The sequence below is a fragment of the Coloeus monedula genome (genome assembly GCF_965178545.1).
Source record: "Coloeus monedula genome assembly, chromosome: 1".
NCBI classification, from domain to species: Eukaryota; Metazoa; Chordata; class Aves; order Passeriformes; family Corvidae; genus Coloeus; species Coloeus monedula.
The window spans coordinates 118,038,579-118,056,140 of NC_138781.1; the positions used below are offsets into that span (position 1 = coordinate 118,038,579).

Consider the following 17,562-nt stretch of genomic DNA (forward strand, 5'->3'; position numbering starts at 1 on the left):
ACTTAAATAATCTTTGTTATATTTCTGGTATGCTTATAAGGTGTGTTTGCACCAGATAGCTCTGAAATGGAACACAGTGTTTAAAAAATGGAAGTGTAGAATTAGATTTTGTAAATGTCTTTGTGATGCAGCTTTGTTTTAAAAATCACATTCAGTTTGGCAATTTTTTAATGATATATTGATTTTCTAGCTCTTTAGCATATTTAAGTGTTATGCAGCATTAATAGTCCCTCTTATTTATCAAAGATGCAGGATCTAAAGGGTCCTTTATATTTGGTAAAAGCTTCAAAATTAGATTTGTCATTCATAAGTAGCTCTGGAGTCTCCATGTTGCTTTTTTCTGTTTGCAATTAATGATCTCTCACAGGCAAGTAAGACCTAGTCCTGCAGTCCTTTTCTATACAGAAAAATATACCACACCTCACCAGAATGGCCTGAAAGCTGCCAAAGGACTGATGCATGAAGTTTCGTAGTCTAGTGCTTGGGCTAACAGCCTCTTTTATTGTACCACTGATACACTGGTAATTTGGGTTTAAAAAACAAAATACAAATAATTTATTTGGTAGTTTTATGTTGGGGTTTTTATCAGGTTTTGGTTTGAAGTTTTAAAAAATTATGCAAAAACATTAAATAAGAATTCATGTGCACAAAATGTTGGATGTTTTGTACAAAGTGAGTGAAAAATATGCTTTCTGTTTTCAGCTGAACTTTCAGGTTTGCTCTTTATAGGAGATGCAATTCTACAGGTGAGTAAAACTGCAAATTATTTTGTCTGTATTTTTCTAGAAAAGTGAAATGAAATCTATGCTTATGAAATGTAGAGTAAGTCTTCTCTTTATCTTTTTAATAACAGATTAATGGAATTAATGTGAGAAAATGCAGGCATGAAGAAGTGGTGAGCTTTTCTGTTTTTTAGTCTACTTTTTGTCTTTTGTAGTTGCTGAAATGATGGTGTACGCTGATAGCAATGCAGTGGTATCATCTGTTTTACTGTTGTTCCTAAACCAATATGACTGTACCTTCTAACATGACAAGCAACAAAGTGCAATCTTTTCTTCCTAAGTTTGTGTAATTGCTCTTCTCAGCTAGGCTTTTCTATATTAAAGGTGATTGTTTTATTATGAAGATTTGAGCTGTACATATTCCAGCATTTCTTCTTCCCGCTTATAACTGTCAAATTTCAGCAGTGTTACACCCTTCTGGCTGTGTGAGGTCATTTTAATTTCAAAAGCTGTAATTTGCAGTATGTTGGAGATTTGTTGTTTGGTTCTTTAAATAAAAGAAAGAGACAAAAATATTCATCTGCCTCTCGTCCTCTGGCTGTTCCTTATCAGGGTGCTCTTCTTCTTTAGTTAAGCTGTTATCATTTTGGGTATAAAATAACAGTGTACTAAGGAGATTTCTTCTAGAGAAGAAATTTTTGAGAAGTCTGTGGTAGGCTGGTTCCATAGGTGAATCAGTTTTGTGAAACACGTCATGTACTTCTGTTGTATTTGACTTTTTGACTCTTCTTAAGTACTTTCAGATGCAGGAAACCCTGTATTTCAGAAAATCATGCCAGAAGTTAGAAGATTACCAAATAAATTACCTTTAAATCCTGTTTAGCTCCAGAGAATTTTTACCTGTATTTTTAAAATAATGTAGTACTGTTGTATTTGAAAGCTTATCTTTCTGAATCTTACTTTGCTGATTCAAGGACATTCTTTGTGTTTCATACAGCATTCTGCTATATGTCAGATCATCGAACATGTGCTGCTCAGGTATAGAGAGCAGGAATTAATAAAGATGAAGTTCTGATGAACAGGTTTAGTGCAGGCTGAAAGATTAGATCACTGCACTATTCTTCAGAGTGCATTTGCACACTTTTTTCCTTTTGGAAATCTGTACAGCAAATCCTGCTTCATTCTTCAGAGCCTTCAGAACACCCCCTTCTGTGTATACTGGCTTATAGTCATACTTACATTGCTTTTAAGTTTTGTCTGTGCGACAATGATCAGGTTGTAAATATTCTATAAATTTACTGCAGTTGATTTTTTTAATATGCGTTAATATGGCAAATCTCTCAGTGGGATTTAAATGTTGGAAGTTAAATGTTGAAATTAAAAAACATGAGAAAGATATTACTAAAAGTGTAGCCTTGAATGCATACTGAAAACTGGTATGGACATCAGGACTTGCTTTTCTGTTTTCTGAGACATTTTCTTAACCCTCAAAATCATACATAAATCTGTTGGGTATTTATGATAAGGTTGAAACATGTTCAAGGAAAGAGATTTTGGAAAAGCTGAAAGGGGGGATTGACACAGAGTAGCAAGTGTTATCATATTAAATTTTGATTTATACTTTGTTTATCTAACATAATCCACTTCTCAAACTCCTTGTAGATAATTCTCTAGGAATAAAAAAAATGCTGTCTTATCAGTTTTGAATGTGCATTTATGTATTTGCAAATGGTTTCAAAGTTTAAGAAGCAAATAAATTTTAAATTAAATCCTTATTTTAATTAAGAATAATTTTTAATTTTTAATAGTAAATATTAACTAATATTTAAATAGGATCAAATGTCCATATGACATTTTATAAACTAAAATATGCATAAGAGTTATAAATATATAATATAAAAAAGCCAAAGTAAATGGACTCTGATAATCCATTTCTTGGGAAACATTCACTGCCATATGCTACGTATTTGTGGAGTAAATTTGTTGTAAAGCTGCTATAGTGGTAATAGATGTGGTTTTGCATTGTGCAGTAACCTGTGGGTTTAGGCTTAGCCCTCAGTAAAGGAGAAGTACATCAACTGGTGTGCCAGCAGGAGTTGCAGGTGGGGTTTTGTCTGCAGTGTGTCCTTTGCAGCTGGAGTTGTTCTAGCACTTCTGTCTTGTAAGGTCTTTATCATATACAGGATCTGTAGCTCTAACCTCAAGGTAATATAAGGAAAATAGGAAGTGGGTGGAGCCTAGTTGCTCACAGCAGGGATTTGAACAGGAGTTTCCTTATTGCATCTTGCTACTTTTGAAATGGCTCTGCAAGATACCTGAGCTTGTACCTTTGTTTCTTTCTGATTTTTTCTGTTACTAATTAAGGCTTAGCAGGTACATATGTTAGTGTTTGGGTTGTCTTAATGTCTTAGAAAATATTCCTTGTAAAGCAGTGTGGAATTTTTTTCAGTGGGTAATGCTGAAGATACCTGTAGAAAATTCAGTCTTATATTTGCAGTGTGACTCTGATGAGAATTCTCTCTTTTCCTAGATGCAAAACTTGTTGCTACTTGTGGAAACTTTTTAAGGATATGTCATATCTTCATAGCTCTGCAAAGAAAAATCTGTGGCATAATCACTGCAGCCTATTGTATGACACTGGTATTTCACCTTGCTTTACTGATAACTGTACTATGGATATAAAATTATTTGAATTTCAAAGTTAGGTAGTTTAATCAAACTCATGTCATCTTTCATAGCAGGGAGAATCTTTCCCCAATGTACAGTGATCTTAGTTATCTTAATGTTGTGGGCACTCTGTTGTCTTTATTGTCTTTCATTACTTTTGATACAGATCATAGATACATAGATACACAGACAGACTGATAGACTCCTATATGCCTAGATAGGTAGGTTTAGTCAGTTCTTAATGTATTTTACTGGAAGCCTTTACATGGTTCCTTTATGATTATTTGTTATCTTTAGATCAGTCACTTAATCTTGAGTTTAGTTTTCTGCTTGTAGAAAGGGAAAATATTATTCCTACCATGAAAGCATGATGAGTTTCTATCAAAGACTGACTGTCAGCTTGTTGTTTCTCTTGGGCTGTAAAGACCCCCAACTGAGTACAGCATAACATTGCTTCAGTCTTAGTGCTCTCATGTGGTAAGGTAAATACATGATCTCTCTAGTGAAGTGTCAACACAGGAGGAGGTTGCAGAAAAAAAAGTAATCTAGCAATTCTCTTAAAAAATATCTCACAGGATCTCTCAAACTGGCAGTTTGAGCCCAAAAAATGCAATATAAACTTGTATGTAGAAGGAGAGTCCATTGTATCTGTTAAATTACATGACATTGTGTTCCTTCTACTCATGATTTATTAATTACTCCTCTTCCAGTAGACTCTCCTTTAAATTTTACAGCAAGAATTTTAGAAGGCTGAAATTAGGATTATTCACAGGCAGACCTATGAGTTTCAGCTTTTGTCTAATTAATAACGTCCAACAATGTGTAGTTTGTCAGTCTAGACGCCTAGTGGATATGGTTATCCGCCATAATAGATATGATTATTCTTAAGGCTGGAAATTAAAGTATTTCTAGCTTTTACCTCCATTTATTGTCCAACTATAAAGATGGATAGACGAGCACCAACATAATACTGTTGTATGGACGTTTGTGGTGGTTCTGGGTCTAGCCACTACACCACCACCAATGGACAAGGTTTGGGGAGAGAGTGAGAGGCCCTTGAGCTACTTCTGAGTGGCTACGAGTAGGAAAGTATGTCAGTTCAGTTGCAGGGGCCAAAAACCTTGTGTTGGATCTACTGTTCAGGGTTGCAGTGCACCAAATCATCTAGAGCCAAGGTAGAATTCCAGTTGAATGAAGGCTGATATGTTTAAGATTGTCTCCATTCTTAATGCTGTGAATAAAACATCTCAGGCAGTATTAATAACTATGGTTACATATCTCTTTGGATCTTAGCATCTAGTTTTTTTCTCTTAGGAAATAGAAGAAATTAAATGACTATAGATATGAAGTAATTTTTTATTTCTTGTATTTGGGGAACATTCAGGGAATGTTTCAAATGAAAAATGGTAGCTTTCATGTGTCAGCTAATGTGGCATTCCGACATTCCTTGAAAAGTAACAGGAAAAGCTCATGTAGTGGCAGGTAGGTGTAAAGACAGAATAGGTATTTAGGCTTTGGTGGATTTTATGTAGAGGTAACTACAATATGTAGCACTGTGGTTCAATTCACCCACTGCTTGCATTTTGCACAAGACGCTGTTTTTTCCCAGCAGAATGACCTGACATGAGATGTCCTCATGCACTGCACTGAATCTTTTGCTTCCCCCTTTTCTCAGCATTCACAGCAGGGCTGTAACTGTGCTGAATCTCCATGAGTCATTTGTGTTATATGAAACTGGCAGTGTAGGGATTGTTGTTGCTTAACTGCAGTCATCTGCAACTGATGAAACTCTTACTCCGGCCTGTCTCTTTAAAACTATGGTTTCATTCAAACTGATTTTTAAAACTCATTATGAATAGTTTTGGCCATGTTTTTTGTAAATGTTTTTAAGCAGAAGAATAGCATATTAGATTTTTAAGACAGGACTGGAAACCAAATGATCTGAAATTTCAATCCATCTTGACTTTGCAGGTGTGTCTTTTGGTAAATTACGTTTTTTATGTTATCTTTGTTTCCTTAACTGTGAAACAGAGACCTAGACTATTATCAGATTTAGCTCTCTGAATTCTATTAAGTACTTCTGAATCTGTTATAGAAAAGTATCTCTGCATTGGTATTTGCAGTTTCATGAAGTGATAACAGCAACCTGCAAACACAGATTACCACCTTCTCATACTGCAGAAATCCTGTACTTTATAACTCACGGCACAGCCATTTAATCCTTTCCCCTCTAGACAGAATGGCAACTTTAAATCTGGAAGCTGCACAGTTGGTGCTTCTAAGACTGTAATCTAGGTGCAGTTTTTCACTTCTGAATTTAAAATTGAAATGTAAACTTTCTGGAAATCCAATACTTTTACTCTTTCTGTACAGCTGCTAATCTGTTTTCTATCTGAGACTTGAGTAATAATAATAATAACAATAATAACAACAATAATAAAACTGATGTCACTTTACCTACCCTGGCACAATTAATGAAAATACCTGTTATTGAATATCCTTAATGCTCATTAAATTTGAGCTAATAATAATCTGTCAAATATTTCAGCACAGATTTGAAATGTGTCCATCGAGTGGAAAAGAATGTAGCAGCTGTAAATAGTCTACTGTTTTCTGTAAATACTTTACTATGGAAATGCCTGGAAACTGGATATATCCTGGAGTAGTTTTCTTAATATGTGTTCATCTGCTTTTCTAATCTGGTTTTAGCTATGTGTTTTTATTGTTTAATTTTTTTTTATTGTGCTAAACTCAGTAAAATCTTAAATTTATTCAACTACTGTCACATTAGACTTTTACAATATGTTAATATGTTGCTCGTTGTCCTAATATATATTTTTATTTCTTTTTCTCAAGATACCTGTAGATCTATTAGTCATTTTATTAAGATTTCATCTTTTAAAACTACTCATCATTACTGCTGAGTTTTAATAGAAGGGAGTAGAACATGCTGTCATGACTAATACCAAGCATACATGATTAATATTGTTATTTCCTTATTACATGGCTACAGTCTTCAAAGCAAAAATCCATTAGAGGTTAGTGGGATAGAGTGAAAGATTGAATCACTAGTTACGGCACAACATCCTTCAAATAACTGTCCTTGGTTCCTCCTTTGTCATACAGGTCTATTAATTCTGAAACCTGAGCTGCAAAGAAAAGAAACAGTTGAGGAGTGGATTTAAAGTGTGTACCATCAAATATGCTTTGTTTGTGACCTTGTTTACATTGATGTTTTTGCTGTAAAGATTCAGGTTTCTCTGCTTCCTTAGGAAGCAAGTAGAAGTATTTTCATGTTTTATTTGTACGTGTGTGTACTTCACCCTCCAAAAGACTTTTTGAAATATTTCATGCTGCACAGCATCTCCCAGTTGTGGAGCTACACACACTTTAGTTCAGGGACTCAGTGTTTTCCTTTCTGGGCATAGCCTCCAAAAGGCAGAAGAAGTAAACATACACAAAACACTCCAACTTAATGTAGGAAAAATGAAAACTCCTATGGGCATGGAAATTATCTTCTCTGGTCACTATTAAGAGGATTTCATTTACCCATAAGGACTAGAAAATACTATCCAACTGGAATCAGTTACATTTTCTTTAAACAGGCAACAACCATGTGGTATACACTGAAAGCAAATGTTCACCTCTAAAAGGCAACTTCTGTATTTCTAATGGCTTGATTTGGACCTGAGAGAGCACAGTGGACAGAATAGAGCAGATGCACTCATTTAACTAGCCAGGAGGTGTTACACGTAGGAGACATGCTCAAAGAAGTGCAAATGTGCACACACATAGTCTTCTGACAACTTCCCAGCAGTTAAAAATACCTGACTTCACTCATCAGAAATGTCATTGTTCTGGCTATAGTAAAATCAAATGGGTGCCAGGAGAAAACTTTTAATCCAGGGGTTATCTAACACCTGTACATATTTTTAGGTCTTTTTTTCTCTACATTGGGTCTTTGTCTTTTGACAGTTTGTTCGGTGGAGGAGGAAGAGGAAAGGAGAATGGACTCTATATAATTTTTCAATAGTATCCAGTGTTGGCCTGTTCCAGCCAGATACAAGGAGGTTTCCAGATGGCCAACCCCATACTTCTCAACCACTAGTATGGTACAGTATGGTACTGGTGTTTTGGTATCTGTTTGTCAGCACTGGGCCTATTTCTAGATGTATTTTTTTCTTGCTTTTGCCCTGATAGTACTGATGTCTTCATACAAGTTCAGTTTGGTTGTACCTGTTTCTTGTCAGCTGTTTTGGAAGGCTGTGGCCAGTACAACAGCTTGCAGTAGTAAGAGTTTCGCAGGTCACAAGTGTGCAGGTCTGGTTACTGAGCAAAGCAGCTCTTCAGTAAAAATTACAAGTTACATGTTCTCTGGATTTTTCTTCAGAGACCTGCAAGAGTTGGTACCTCCCTGTGCTGTTAATACTTTTCTGAGCAAAATGGGAAATAGTCACTGCTCAGGCTGAATTGGCATTACCAGGATAATGACATCTTTAAAATAGGAAATGTTCATAGCTCTATTTCACTTCACATGCCCTTGTCAAGCCAGTAGTGATTCAGAGCATTTAAAAGATTCTAATTGTGCTGACCTGTTAAAAGGAAAGTTCAAGGGACTGTTCTACATCAAAAAACTCCCATATTTAAACACTGGCTTGCAATAAAAAGTACTGAGGATGTTTTTAGATTTTCTGAAATGCCTTCTCTTATACTATTCTGAGTATGATGTACTTACATAGTAAATGAATAGACAGGCATGTTTCACAAAATGTCCATCATGTCTCAGTTGTCTTGAGGTTGTGTTGACATCTTTTGTTCAGTCATGTTTACATGGGAAATCAAATACAAAACATATTCAAAATCCCCTGTGCACTTCAGATCATGTATGATTTCTGAATCAGTGATTGCAGAGAAATGTTGGTGAGAGCTAGGGTTTACCATAATGCATGCAAACAAATAAAATATTTTGTTTAAATATCGATCACCCTGAAATATTGCAAGGTTTCACAGAGTGCATAAAGCATCTTTCCATCAATTAGTACGTGAGGTTTTAGGGTAAAGTCAATCACCTGCACAACAATGGCAACAACAAATCTCTGAAACAGAGTATTATTTTTTTTCCAATTAAAACACTGGGAGCTTTGGAAATTGAAAGCATTAAGACATTTAAATTTTTAATTTTACTTCTACAACTGCAGCTTTTAGTATTCCAGGATCTTTATATCTCAACAGAAAGTGCTATCTAAATAGGGCCATGCTTTTTTGAATCAAAGCATCTTTGTATAATGTTCATTAGATATCATGGAGTTATGTAGCATCAGCAGTGTTTTTCTTATTTTCTGAATTTTTATAGAAAGTGAGAGCACAGAGAAAATTGTAACACTAGAATTATTAAGGTTTGAGAGACTTGGACTTTCTAAAAGTGAGGCCTGTAGTTTGTGCATTTGTGATATTCTGGCATAATAACCCAGCAGCAATGTAATAGAATTACACAAATCATTCTGGTTTTCTTTTATTGTTGATGTTGCCAATTTTGTTTCAGAAAACACATTCACTCTATATAATAGTCTGCAAATTATTGTTTTTATAAGATTTTATAGTCTCAAATGGTAATTAACTTCTGGCAAGAATGGATTTCTGTGGTGTTATTGCTTAATTAAGAAAATAAGAAAAGGTAAAATAAGGGTTGCAGTGGGATAAGTAGCTTAATCAGTTTTGATTAATATATCAGATTTATGCTTAATTTTGAAAGTTTCAAAGACCTCATTCTATAAACTGATTAAAACTGTAATTCAGCACTTTTTCATCATTGTGCTGAAATACAAATTATCTTTTTACTTCTTTGGAATTATATGCTAATCTTTTTTGTTTCCAAAATATCTGTAAATGTTCTCAAGTTAATCAAAATACAGCACGAGTACCTTCAAATCCAGTTTTGCCAAGACCTTTAAAATTTAGACACTGATGAAAATGATCTTAAAAATGTTAAGGCAACATTATTTCTAAAATTTTCAAATTACAATATGATTATATTGGATCCCAGTTCAGCAGAATACATATGTATTTGCCTAAAATTATGAATTTACATATTTTGTTAAATTTTTGAAGAACAAAGTAATTTTCTCAACTTCAACCAGATGCAATACAATTAATCTGGAGGAGAAAAACAGCCATTGCATTAAAAGGCACAAAAGTATGTTTTTATGCATTTTCTCAGCTGAGAACTTTTACCACTGGGCACTTTCCCTGAAGTACTAAAATATCTTTCTCAGAGATTAGATCCTGAGCGTCCAAGAAGCTTAGCAGAATTAACTACATATATTGATCTAAAACATTACTTCAAATACAAATTTGTCCAAGAATTATTTTTTTGTCATATTGAAGTTGATAACATTTAGAACTGAACAAATGGCAATAGGTTTGTACAGTAATATTTATTCAAATAGAATTTGATTTCAAACTCTTTAAGACCACTTTTTATTAATTTTTCATGAGCATTTATATTCTGGTGCTTGATTACTGTTGAGTGTTCATGAAAACTAAGTGTTAAGGTCGTATTTGCCAACAGCAAATTTTATATTGAATATGTAAATGTGAAATTTGCCACTGGCTGTGTGTTTGACCCCAGCCTTGCAATGGGATTAGTGTGAGCAAACTCTTGTTCTGGGAATGATCTTTCTTTTTTCCCCCAGACTTGGAGCTCTGCATAGTCAGGCAAAATGTTCAAGCCATGCAACACTTGTATTGTTTTCAACAATCATAGATACATATCTGTTCATAAAATGTCTTAAAATTTAAGACTGTACTTCAAAATGCTGTGTCAAATGGAAGTTTTTCACTCTTCAAGCATTCGGAACAGGAACAATAGCTGGAATGTTTTACAGTCAGGTAATGTGTATGCATTTTGAATACTACTAATGAGCCTTTCAAAAATTGCAAACAAAACAAATGTACTTGTTTAGTAACTATCTTAGAAATCTCATATAGAATTCAACCAGGAAAGCATTTTTTTCTGGTAAATTTGATTTGTGGGAACAATTTGACTAAAAGAGCAGGAGATTTTTATATTCTTAATAGATTATTAAGCAGCTTCATTGTTTGTTAATAATCAGGGTTAGAAAACTCGAACCAGTCAAGTTCATTACTGTAATAATAATAATAATAAAAAAAAGTGCATTATGATCAACTATGAAAAGAAAGAACTCCAAATTCTTTAAATTAATAGTTTGATTAGAATTATTTCTTCCTGTACTTATTACCTGCAAACTTTGGAGACCTTAACTCCAAGTTATTACCTAGTTTCTGTTGCAGCTTACTAGAAAAAGACATTTCCACTTTTTACTTTGTTTTTATTTTTACCCCTACTTAAAAAAAAAAAAAATTTTTGAAAAAGAAAAACTTCTGTATGAAGCTTTTTTTAATATAATGTCTTCCAGCAAAAGAAAAATACAAATCCATTCATTAAGAGGGTTTCTAGTGATCTTTATTATAGTTGTAACTGAGAATCATGCAGATAAATGGAAAATTCTGCTTTATTCTGTAAATATCACTGATTATTTTTCATTATGTAACATGGGTAATGTCTTTAGCCTTTTGCTTTAATTTGTGTTTTGTATGACTTTTGTACAGGGAGTGGAGAGTCATAAGTGCCTAGGTCATTCTTCTAAGGTTTTCCTGGCTAATTGCTGAAAGATGGCTTATGGTTTTGAGAGTTGATATACAATGTTTTTCTTCAATTCAGCTCATGGTTATGTGCTGGATTGTGCCATGTTCTCTTACACTGTTAGATAGATCATGCATTATACATCTATTTTTTCCTAGAACAGTCATTGCATTGTCGTGCCATATATGCCATAACACCTGCAGACCACAAGCAAAATGTTAATATTCTACATACCAGATACTGGTATTGTTACCTGTTGTATTGGTTTTCACATTTCATTTATTTGTAATTTCATGACTGAAGCTCTGGCTTGTATACAGCACAGAGTTTTTCAGTTTGAGGCAGCTCTTATCACCAGAAAGTGTCATTGCCATATAGTCTGTCTGTTTTTATCCAGGTTGATGGATGGTAATCAAAAGCTGACTTAAATATATATTGGAGAAATCTGTGATGGGATATTTAGTTGTTGTATATTAGACATAACTTAAATAATCTTTTTTTTTTTTTTTAGTCCAAGAGAATATGTCTTATTAAATTTCTCTGCTTTCATTTAAAGATGGTTTTATTGATGTCTTACTATCTGAAACTCCTATTAGAGAATAGCAATACGAATGATTTGTTGGTAGCCTACAAATAATTAGTAAATTACAGTTCTGGCTTATTCTCAACACTTCATATTATATTGGACTAAAATCCACTAAAAGGATACCATTTGTATGAGTAATAAAGGTTGATCCCACAAGGGTTTGTGAAGATATGATGAGTAGGAAGAATTTCTACATATTATCTATCTATTAAAATATGGCCTGCTTAAAAGAAAGAAAAATATCTTTGAATTTTTATGTCATGCATCCTTGAAGGCAAATGTGCAAAGCCTCTGGAGCCTGCTTAAAACATGTTACAAGTGCTGCAGATGTTGACATTTTTCTGAGTATTCTCCTTAACTAATTACAAGGAAAAAATCCCAAACAACATTCTCAGCACAGACTACCATCACGGTTGCTTTCTGATTATTAAGAAGTCCAAAAAACTTTGTATCTTAAATAAGAAATCCTCTGTAGATTGATGGGAAAGCTTATTGTTTATCTGGCTGTACACACCAGTGCACACACAATGCTATTTAAGCTGGTGTAGAAATCAGTAGATGCTGTTACAACACTGGTGTAAAGGCTTCTCCCATTTTTGTAGTTTTGTTTGCTTAAGGGGTTCGTGCATTCCTCCCAAAGCAGCTTTGGTCAACATCTGGTTTTGACAATGTCAGTTAAATTAATCCCAAACAAAATCTGGCTCCTATGTAAATTTCTGAGATATACTGATGGGAAGTTTACTGACATATATACAATTGTAATGAAAGTGTGTTGTGTATGTGAAGATGAAACTTACACGTAAACCAAACAAGCTGAAACCACAATTAGGCTTATGGATTTATAATATTTGACTAATGGTGCGGTTGAGTAGATTGCCTAAATAAAAGTGGGGATTTTATCAGTCTCATAGAGTTGTAATACACAGTTAGAAAGCTATCTTAAAGCTTTGTATTGTCAAAAAGTATTCAAGTTTCCTATTTCACATAAAAAAAAAAAAGTAAATTTCATGCTGTTTAGTTTCAACCACACTGGGTAGAATTCTATTGGTATTTCTGTCATTTTCAGTGTTGTTAAAGGATTTGTCTTGTTCCTCTTAGCCACTTGCTTTGGAAGCCATTACATATATAATTCAAAAAGATGTGTTCATGAATTAGCTTCGACAGAGAGTAGGTGCCCAGCAGCCAAATACGTAATCACATTTAAAAAGTGAGGCATCTGTGAGCATTTAAAGTAGAGGACTTTGTAAAACTGTAGAACTACTAAGTACATTTACTGTAGCTGAATAATCCTGGAGAAGTAGAGTCATTCATGGAGTAGATAATGTGAAAATAAAACTAGGCCATTCTGAGCTCTGGCATGTACTCACTACAAATAGATATGCTGAAAAAGCTCATAAAGCTTGGAATAAGTTGGTCTTGAAGTCTTCTAGGTCTTTGGGATTTTTTTTTTTTTTTTGGTATTTTCATAGGTATTTTCTTGTCATGAATAGCTGCCTATCACGTAGAGCTGAATGGCTATTAAATACATCTTTGTGTATTTCTTCTATGGACCACAGTCCCACACCAATAAGTAGTCCATAGGTTGAGAATCATTAACAAGACCCATTGTTTGGTATTAAAATGAATATTTGCATTAGAATCAACAGTCTGAAACTCAGCTGGAATGAGTCAAAGAATATACTGGTAGATTGTGGTAAATAATGTTTTATAGTTGGAATCTATTTAAGGAATTGTTGTTTTTCGTATTTCAGAATATAGTATGAAATGTTTCAGTTCAAGGACCCAAAATGTCCCATATGACCTATGAGTCACAGACTCTGGGGTGTGTTCTCAGTTTTGGAAGACATAGCATTTTAAAAATTTCCAATTTCTTGCTTTTCATAGTTTCTGTGTTGGAGTAATGGCCTTCTAATTATTTAATATGAACTCCAATGACCAGTACACACAGCCTTTAGTGAAACAGAATTCAAAATTAGGGTACATGACTTAAGAATTAAAATTAAGAACTTACAGCGATATTTTTCTGTGTGATATTATTGATGCTAAGAGTAATGAAAGAAAAACAGGAAAATGCTGAAGACTTTTCCTTTAATATTTTTTTTTGCTTGCATTGATATCTTTTGCTGAGGCACTCCTATATTACTTTTCAAAATATAAACATGGAACTAAGCAATAATTAGTTGCCGCCTACTATTACTCTGACTGAAAGAATAATAGACATTTTAGTGTTGATTGTGGAGCATAAGAAAGGTTAAAGATTTCCAGAAAGCTGCTGTTAGATCTTTTAAACAAACTTGGAAGTACTCCATTCCACAAGTGTTAGACTTAAAAGTTTGAAACCATATTCTTTTTCTCAACTTGATTTTGAATAGATCACTGAAAAATCAGTAGTATCTTTTTATCTTGGAAGTTCATTGAAGAAAGAACTGATAGGAGTCTATGTCCTCTGTGTGATCTGTATTTGGTCTTCTATTGCCTGGTGGATGTTTTTTATTTTGTAGGTTAATTATATTTTCAATTTTTTTTTTAAATTAAATTAATCTCTTTCTCCTACCTCCTCATTACACTTATTCATATTGCTTCCATCTGATTATTTCAGTTATTCCTGTGAAGAAAATTCTGTACATGTCTCTCAGTGTTAGCTAATATAAGTGGCCTACTTGGCATGCAGGCCCAAAAGATGATGAAATCTATTTTTAAAGGAAGATCACTTAGTTTTCTACTAATGCTTTTACAGCAGTCTTGAGGTTGCATGTTCTGATACCTCTGTGACTAAAGCCCATGAGCCTGTGAAAACAGGCAGAGCAAGGATCAGTGAAGGAAGCCTGAGTATAGCTATAAGATGAGTGGTATGATGCTGTACATCTGAGTATGGAAAGGGAGTTTCAGTGGATCAATGCTGTGTATATTCCACAGGGTCCCTTGTGGACACGCTTAGGTGGCACTCTGCCAGCACCTACGTGTGCACCCGATCTCACCCTCTGTAGTGGTTTGGTCCAAAATACTCATTACTGTTTATCTTCTGTGAGATAAGAATTAGGAGAAACACAAAGCAGGCACCAAACTTGAAAGAATATAAAGAAGTTTATTAACAGACCTGAAAGAGGGAAAAAAAAATTATACCATACCTTCAGAACTCTCCTCCTCCCCCCACCTTCCTCCCTTCTCCCACTGACAATGTAAAAAGACAACCCTTAAGATGTTCAGTCTGTTTACAACTGCCATAATAACCTTGTTCAGTCCATTTAGAAAGAGAAGTCTCTTCTTGCTCATGCTATGAAAACATTATCACAACGAGACAGCCGCCCACTTCCAAATATTGTTCAGTCCATTTAGGAAGAGGAGTCTCTTCTTGCTCATGCTATGAAAACATTATCACAACGAGACAGCCGCCCACTTCCAAATAACTTTGTCCAGTCCATTTAGGAAGAGGAGTCTCTCTGCTCGCATGTGAGTCCCTTCCCCTGACTTGCAGCTTTTCCCACAACTGCTTTTGAGGGTCCACTCTTGAAGTTTTCTGGGGTACAATTTTAAGGTTGAGCCGTTCAGGAACAAGAGCAGAGGCCCTTCTCCTTCCCTGGGAGCAAAGGGTCTTCCTCATCTTCATCTTTAGGACTATCTCTGGGAGCATCTCTAGGAACTGAGGTTTCTCCTTTCCCATTTGGAGCAAAAGTCCTCATCGCTTCCATCTCTCCCTGTCCAAACTTCTCATGAAATTACAACTGAGTCAGCATCTGCCTATCTCAGATGCTTTTGCTTACGAGTTGAACACTCCACCCCCCATATCTTCATGAAATTACAACAGGATACTCTGATATATCATAGCTTCACAACAGAATTTCAGCTTTAAGCATCTCCTCTCTCTCTTCCCTCAGATTTTCAGCTCTTCACAGCAATAAAAGGGTTACTCTCACCTTGGCCTTGCAGCTGTGTGGCTTATTGAAATCTTGGCTGCAGTGGAGGGCGGGGGGTGGTTCCGAGCCACTCTGGCTGCCCACAGCCCTGCTGGGGGTGTGTCATCCTGGAGCTGTGGCCTGGCCCAGAAACGAGAGAGAGCTTGGGGGGGAGGGGGGGGAGTTTGTCTATTCTTAAGTGTGTATCACAGAGGTGGTCACAATTTTAAGTGGCTTAAAGAATTGTCCATATTCAAGCTGGCCATCTGCTAGGTTCTGTCAGGTCATAGAGAAAGCTGTAAGAAGAACATCACTTCCAAGACTCAGCTTGCTAACCTATGACACCCTCCCAGCTAGTCGTGAACAGCCGCTCCCACCCACAGTCTATGTGTGAACCGGAGACGAAGAGGCGAGAGGGGTTCTCTGCATGCAATTCCAAGGCGTTTAATGAAACCAACACACTCGAAGGAAGCAGGGACAGAGAACCAAGAACAAAACGTGTGCATGGTTTTGTCCCAAAGGGTCTCAGGGGTAGGCAAAGCATCAGAAGCCAATGGTCTCAGGGCTAGGGGGCAGCGGCAAGGGTGAGTGACATAGCAGGAGCCAGTGGGTGAAGAGATGGGTGGGGGGAGAGAGTCAGTGACCAGTGGAATCTTGGTAAAGGGAGAACTTTCTAGCACAGAGGTTTACGGAGAGACCACTTTCAAAGCAGCATGCGGGGTGTAAAGTGGACTTTGCCACTGCAGCATCTGAGAAACCACCTAATGGTCTAGCTTAAACAAGTGCTGCCACTTGGGATCAAGAAGAATTTTCTTTCTAAGTGGCCAGTCTGATGGGACTTCTCAAAAAGCATCAAACCTTGAATTTCTGCGTATGTTACTTTGAAATGATCTTTTGTATAGTGCCTTAGTAGCTGGAGCATTCACTAAGCAAGCACTGTTTCAATTCCATTGCTGTGTCATCTCGCAGATCCTTAAACCTCTATCTGCACTTTTCAGGGCAATTTCTTAGTGGTGGACACTGGAGGGTGTCTTTCCTGTAAGTTCTTTTGTTACTGCATCCCCCTGCACTTTTGCCAAACAGTGCTGGTAGCAGGATACAAGCAGAAGAGGGGGCAGAATAGAAGGGCACGTCTTCCTGTGTCCTTGGGAAGTGCACTATTCTGCCCTGCAGTTCCTGTTGCCTTTTTTGAGATAGCCCTCAGTTTTAGTGTGCAGCCCTTTGGGTTTGTGTTTAAATATCTAACACAGGTTTTGGAATCAAACAGCAAAAGATTAAAACCTACAACTGTGTAGTACTGTCAAACTATAGTCTGAAGTATACTTTAAGTTGTTTAGCCTGAGTAGGAACTACTGTCACAAAATGGTGTTCTAGTTTTCTCTGTATATTGGAAAGAGAAATTTTCTGAAGGGAGAAACCTTTGTTAGCTCTTGATGTTATATTTCTTGAATAACTTCAATTGTTGGCAAATACTGTGATAAATATTAGATCATAGGAATTAAAAACTCACTATGCAATAATGTGTTCTTAATGCTAATACTCTGTGTTAACTATATGGCTTTTACTAAATAAAGCCGCTGATTTTAAAAATAAACATAATTCAAGACAGATGTGTGCATGAAGCCTTGTAGCTTTTGACCTCTGTGATTGTGTCAAAATGTGTGTTATGTTATCTGCCGATGGACTGGATGCTTGTTCACTGTGTGTGCATTGGCTACAAAGGTGTCTTCTACCTTTTCTCTTTTTTTCTGTTTTCCCAATTTTTACAATTCATGGTATGAATTGTAAAATGAACCAATGAACTGAATTTTTCTTTAAAGACTGAAGAGTGAAATTTGCTCCAGTTCAAGAGAACATAGATCTCGGGATCTAAATAATTGTTCTGTTTTAAATCCTTACCACTTCATTGGTGGGTAAATTTCACTGGTAATTTGAGAGGGGATTTACAGTCTTATTCAGGAAAGAATACTTACTGAAGTCAGAGGGACTTCACGCTTCATTGCTTTCCTGAATATATTGAGAGAGACTTCA

General features: G+C 35.6%; 1 protein-coding gene across 1 annotated transcript in view; it reads left to right on the forward strand.

Moving 5' to 3' along the window:
* The window catches only part of SNTG1 (syntrophin gamma 1), a gene marked incomplete at both ends in the record, with an annotated part of 173,959 nt that overhangs the window by 47,020 nt on the left and 109,377 nt on the right, over window positions 1–17,562 (forward strand). Inside the window, 2 exons of the mRNA XM_082284419.1 lie at window positions 703–746; window positions 854–895. Coding sequence (XP_082140545.1) covers window positions 703–746; window positions 854–895 — 86 coding nt within the window. The remainder of the gene's footprint in view (window positions 1–702; window positions 747–853; window positions 896–17,562) is intronic.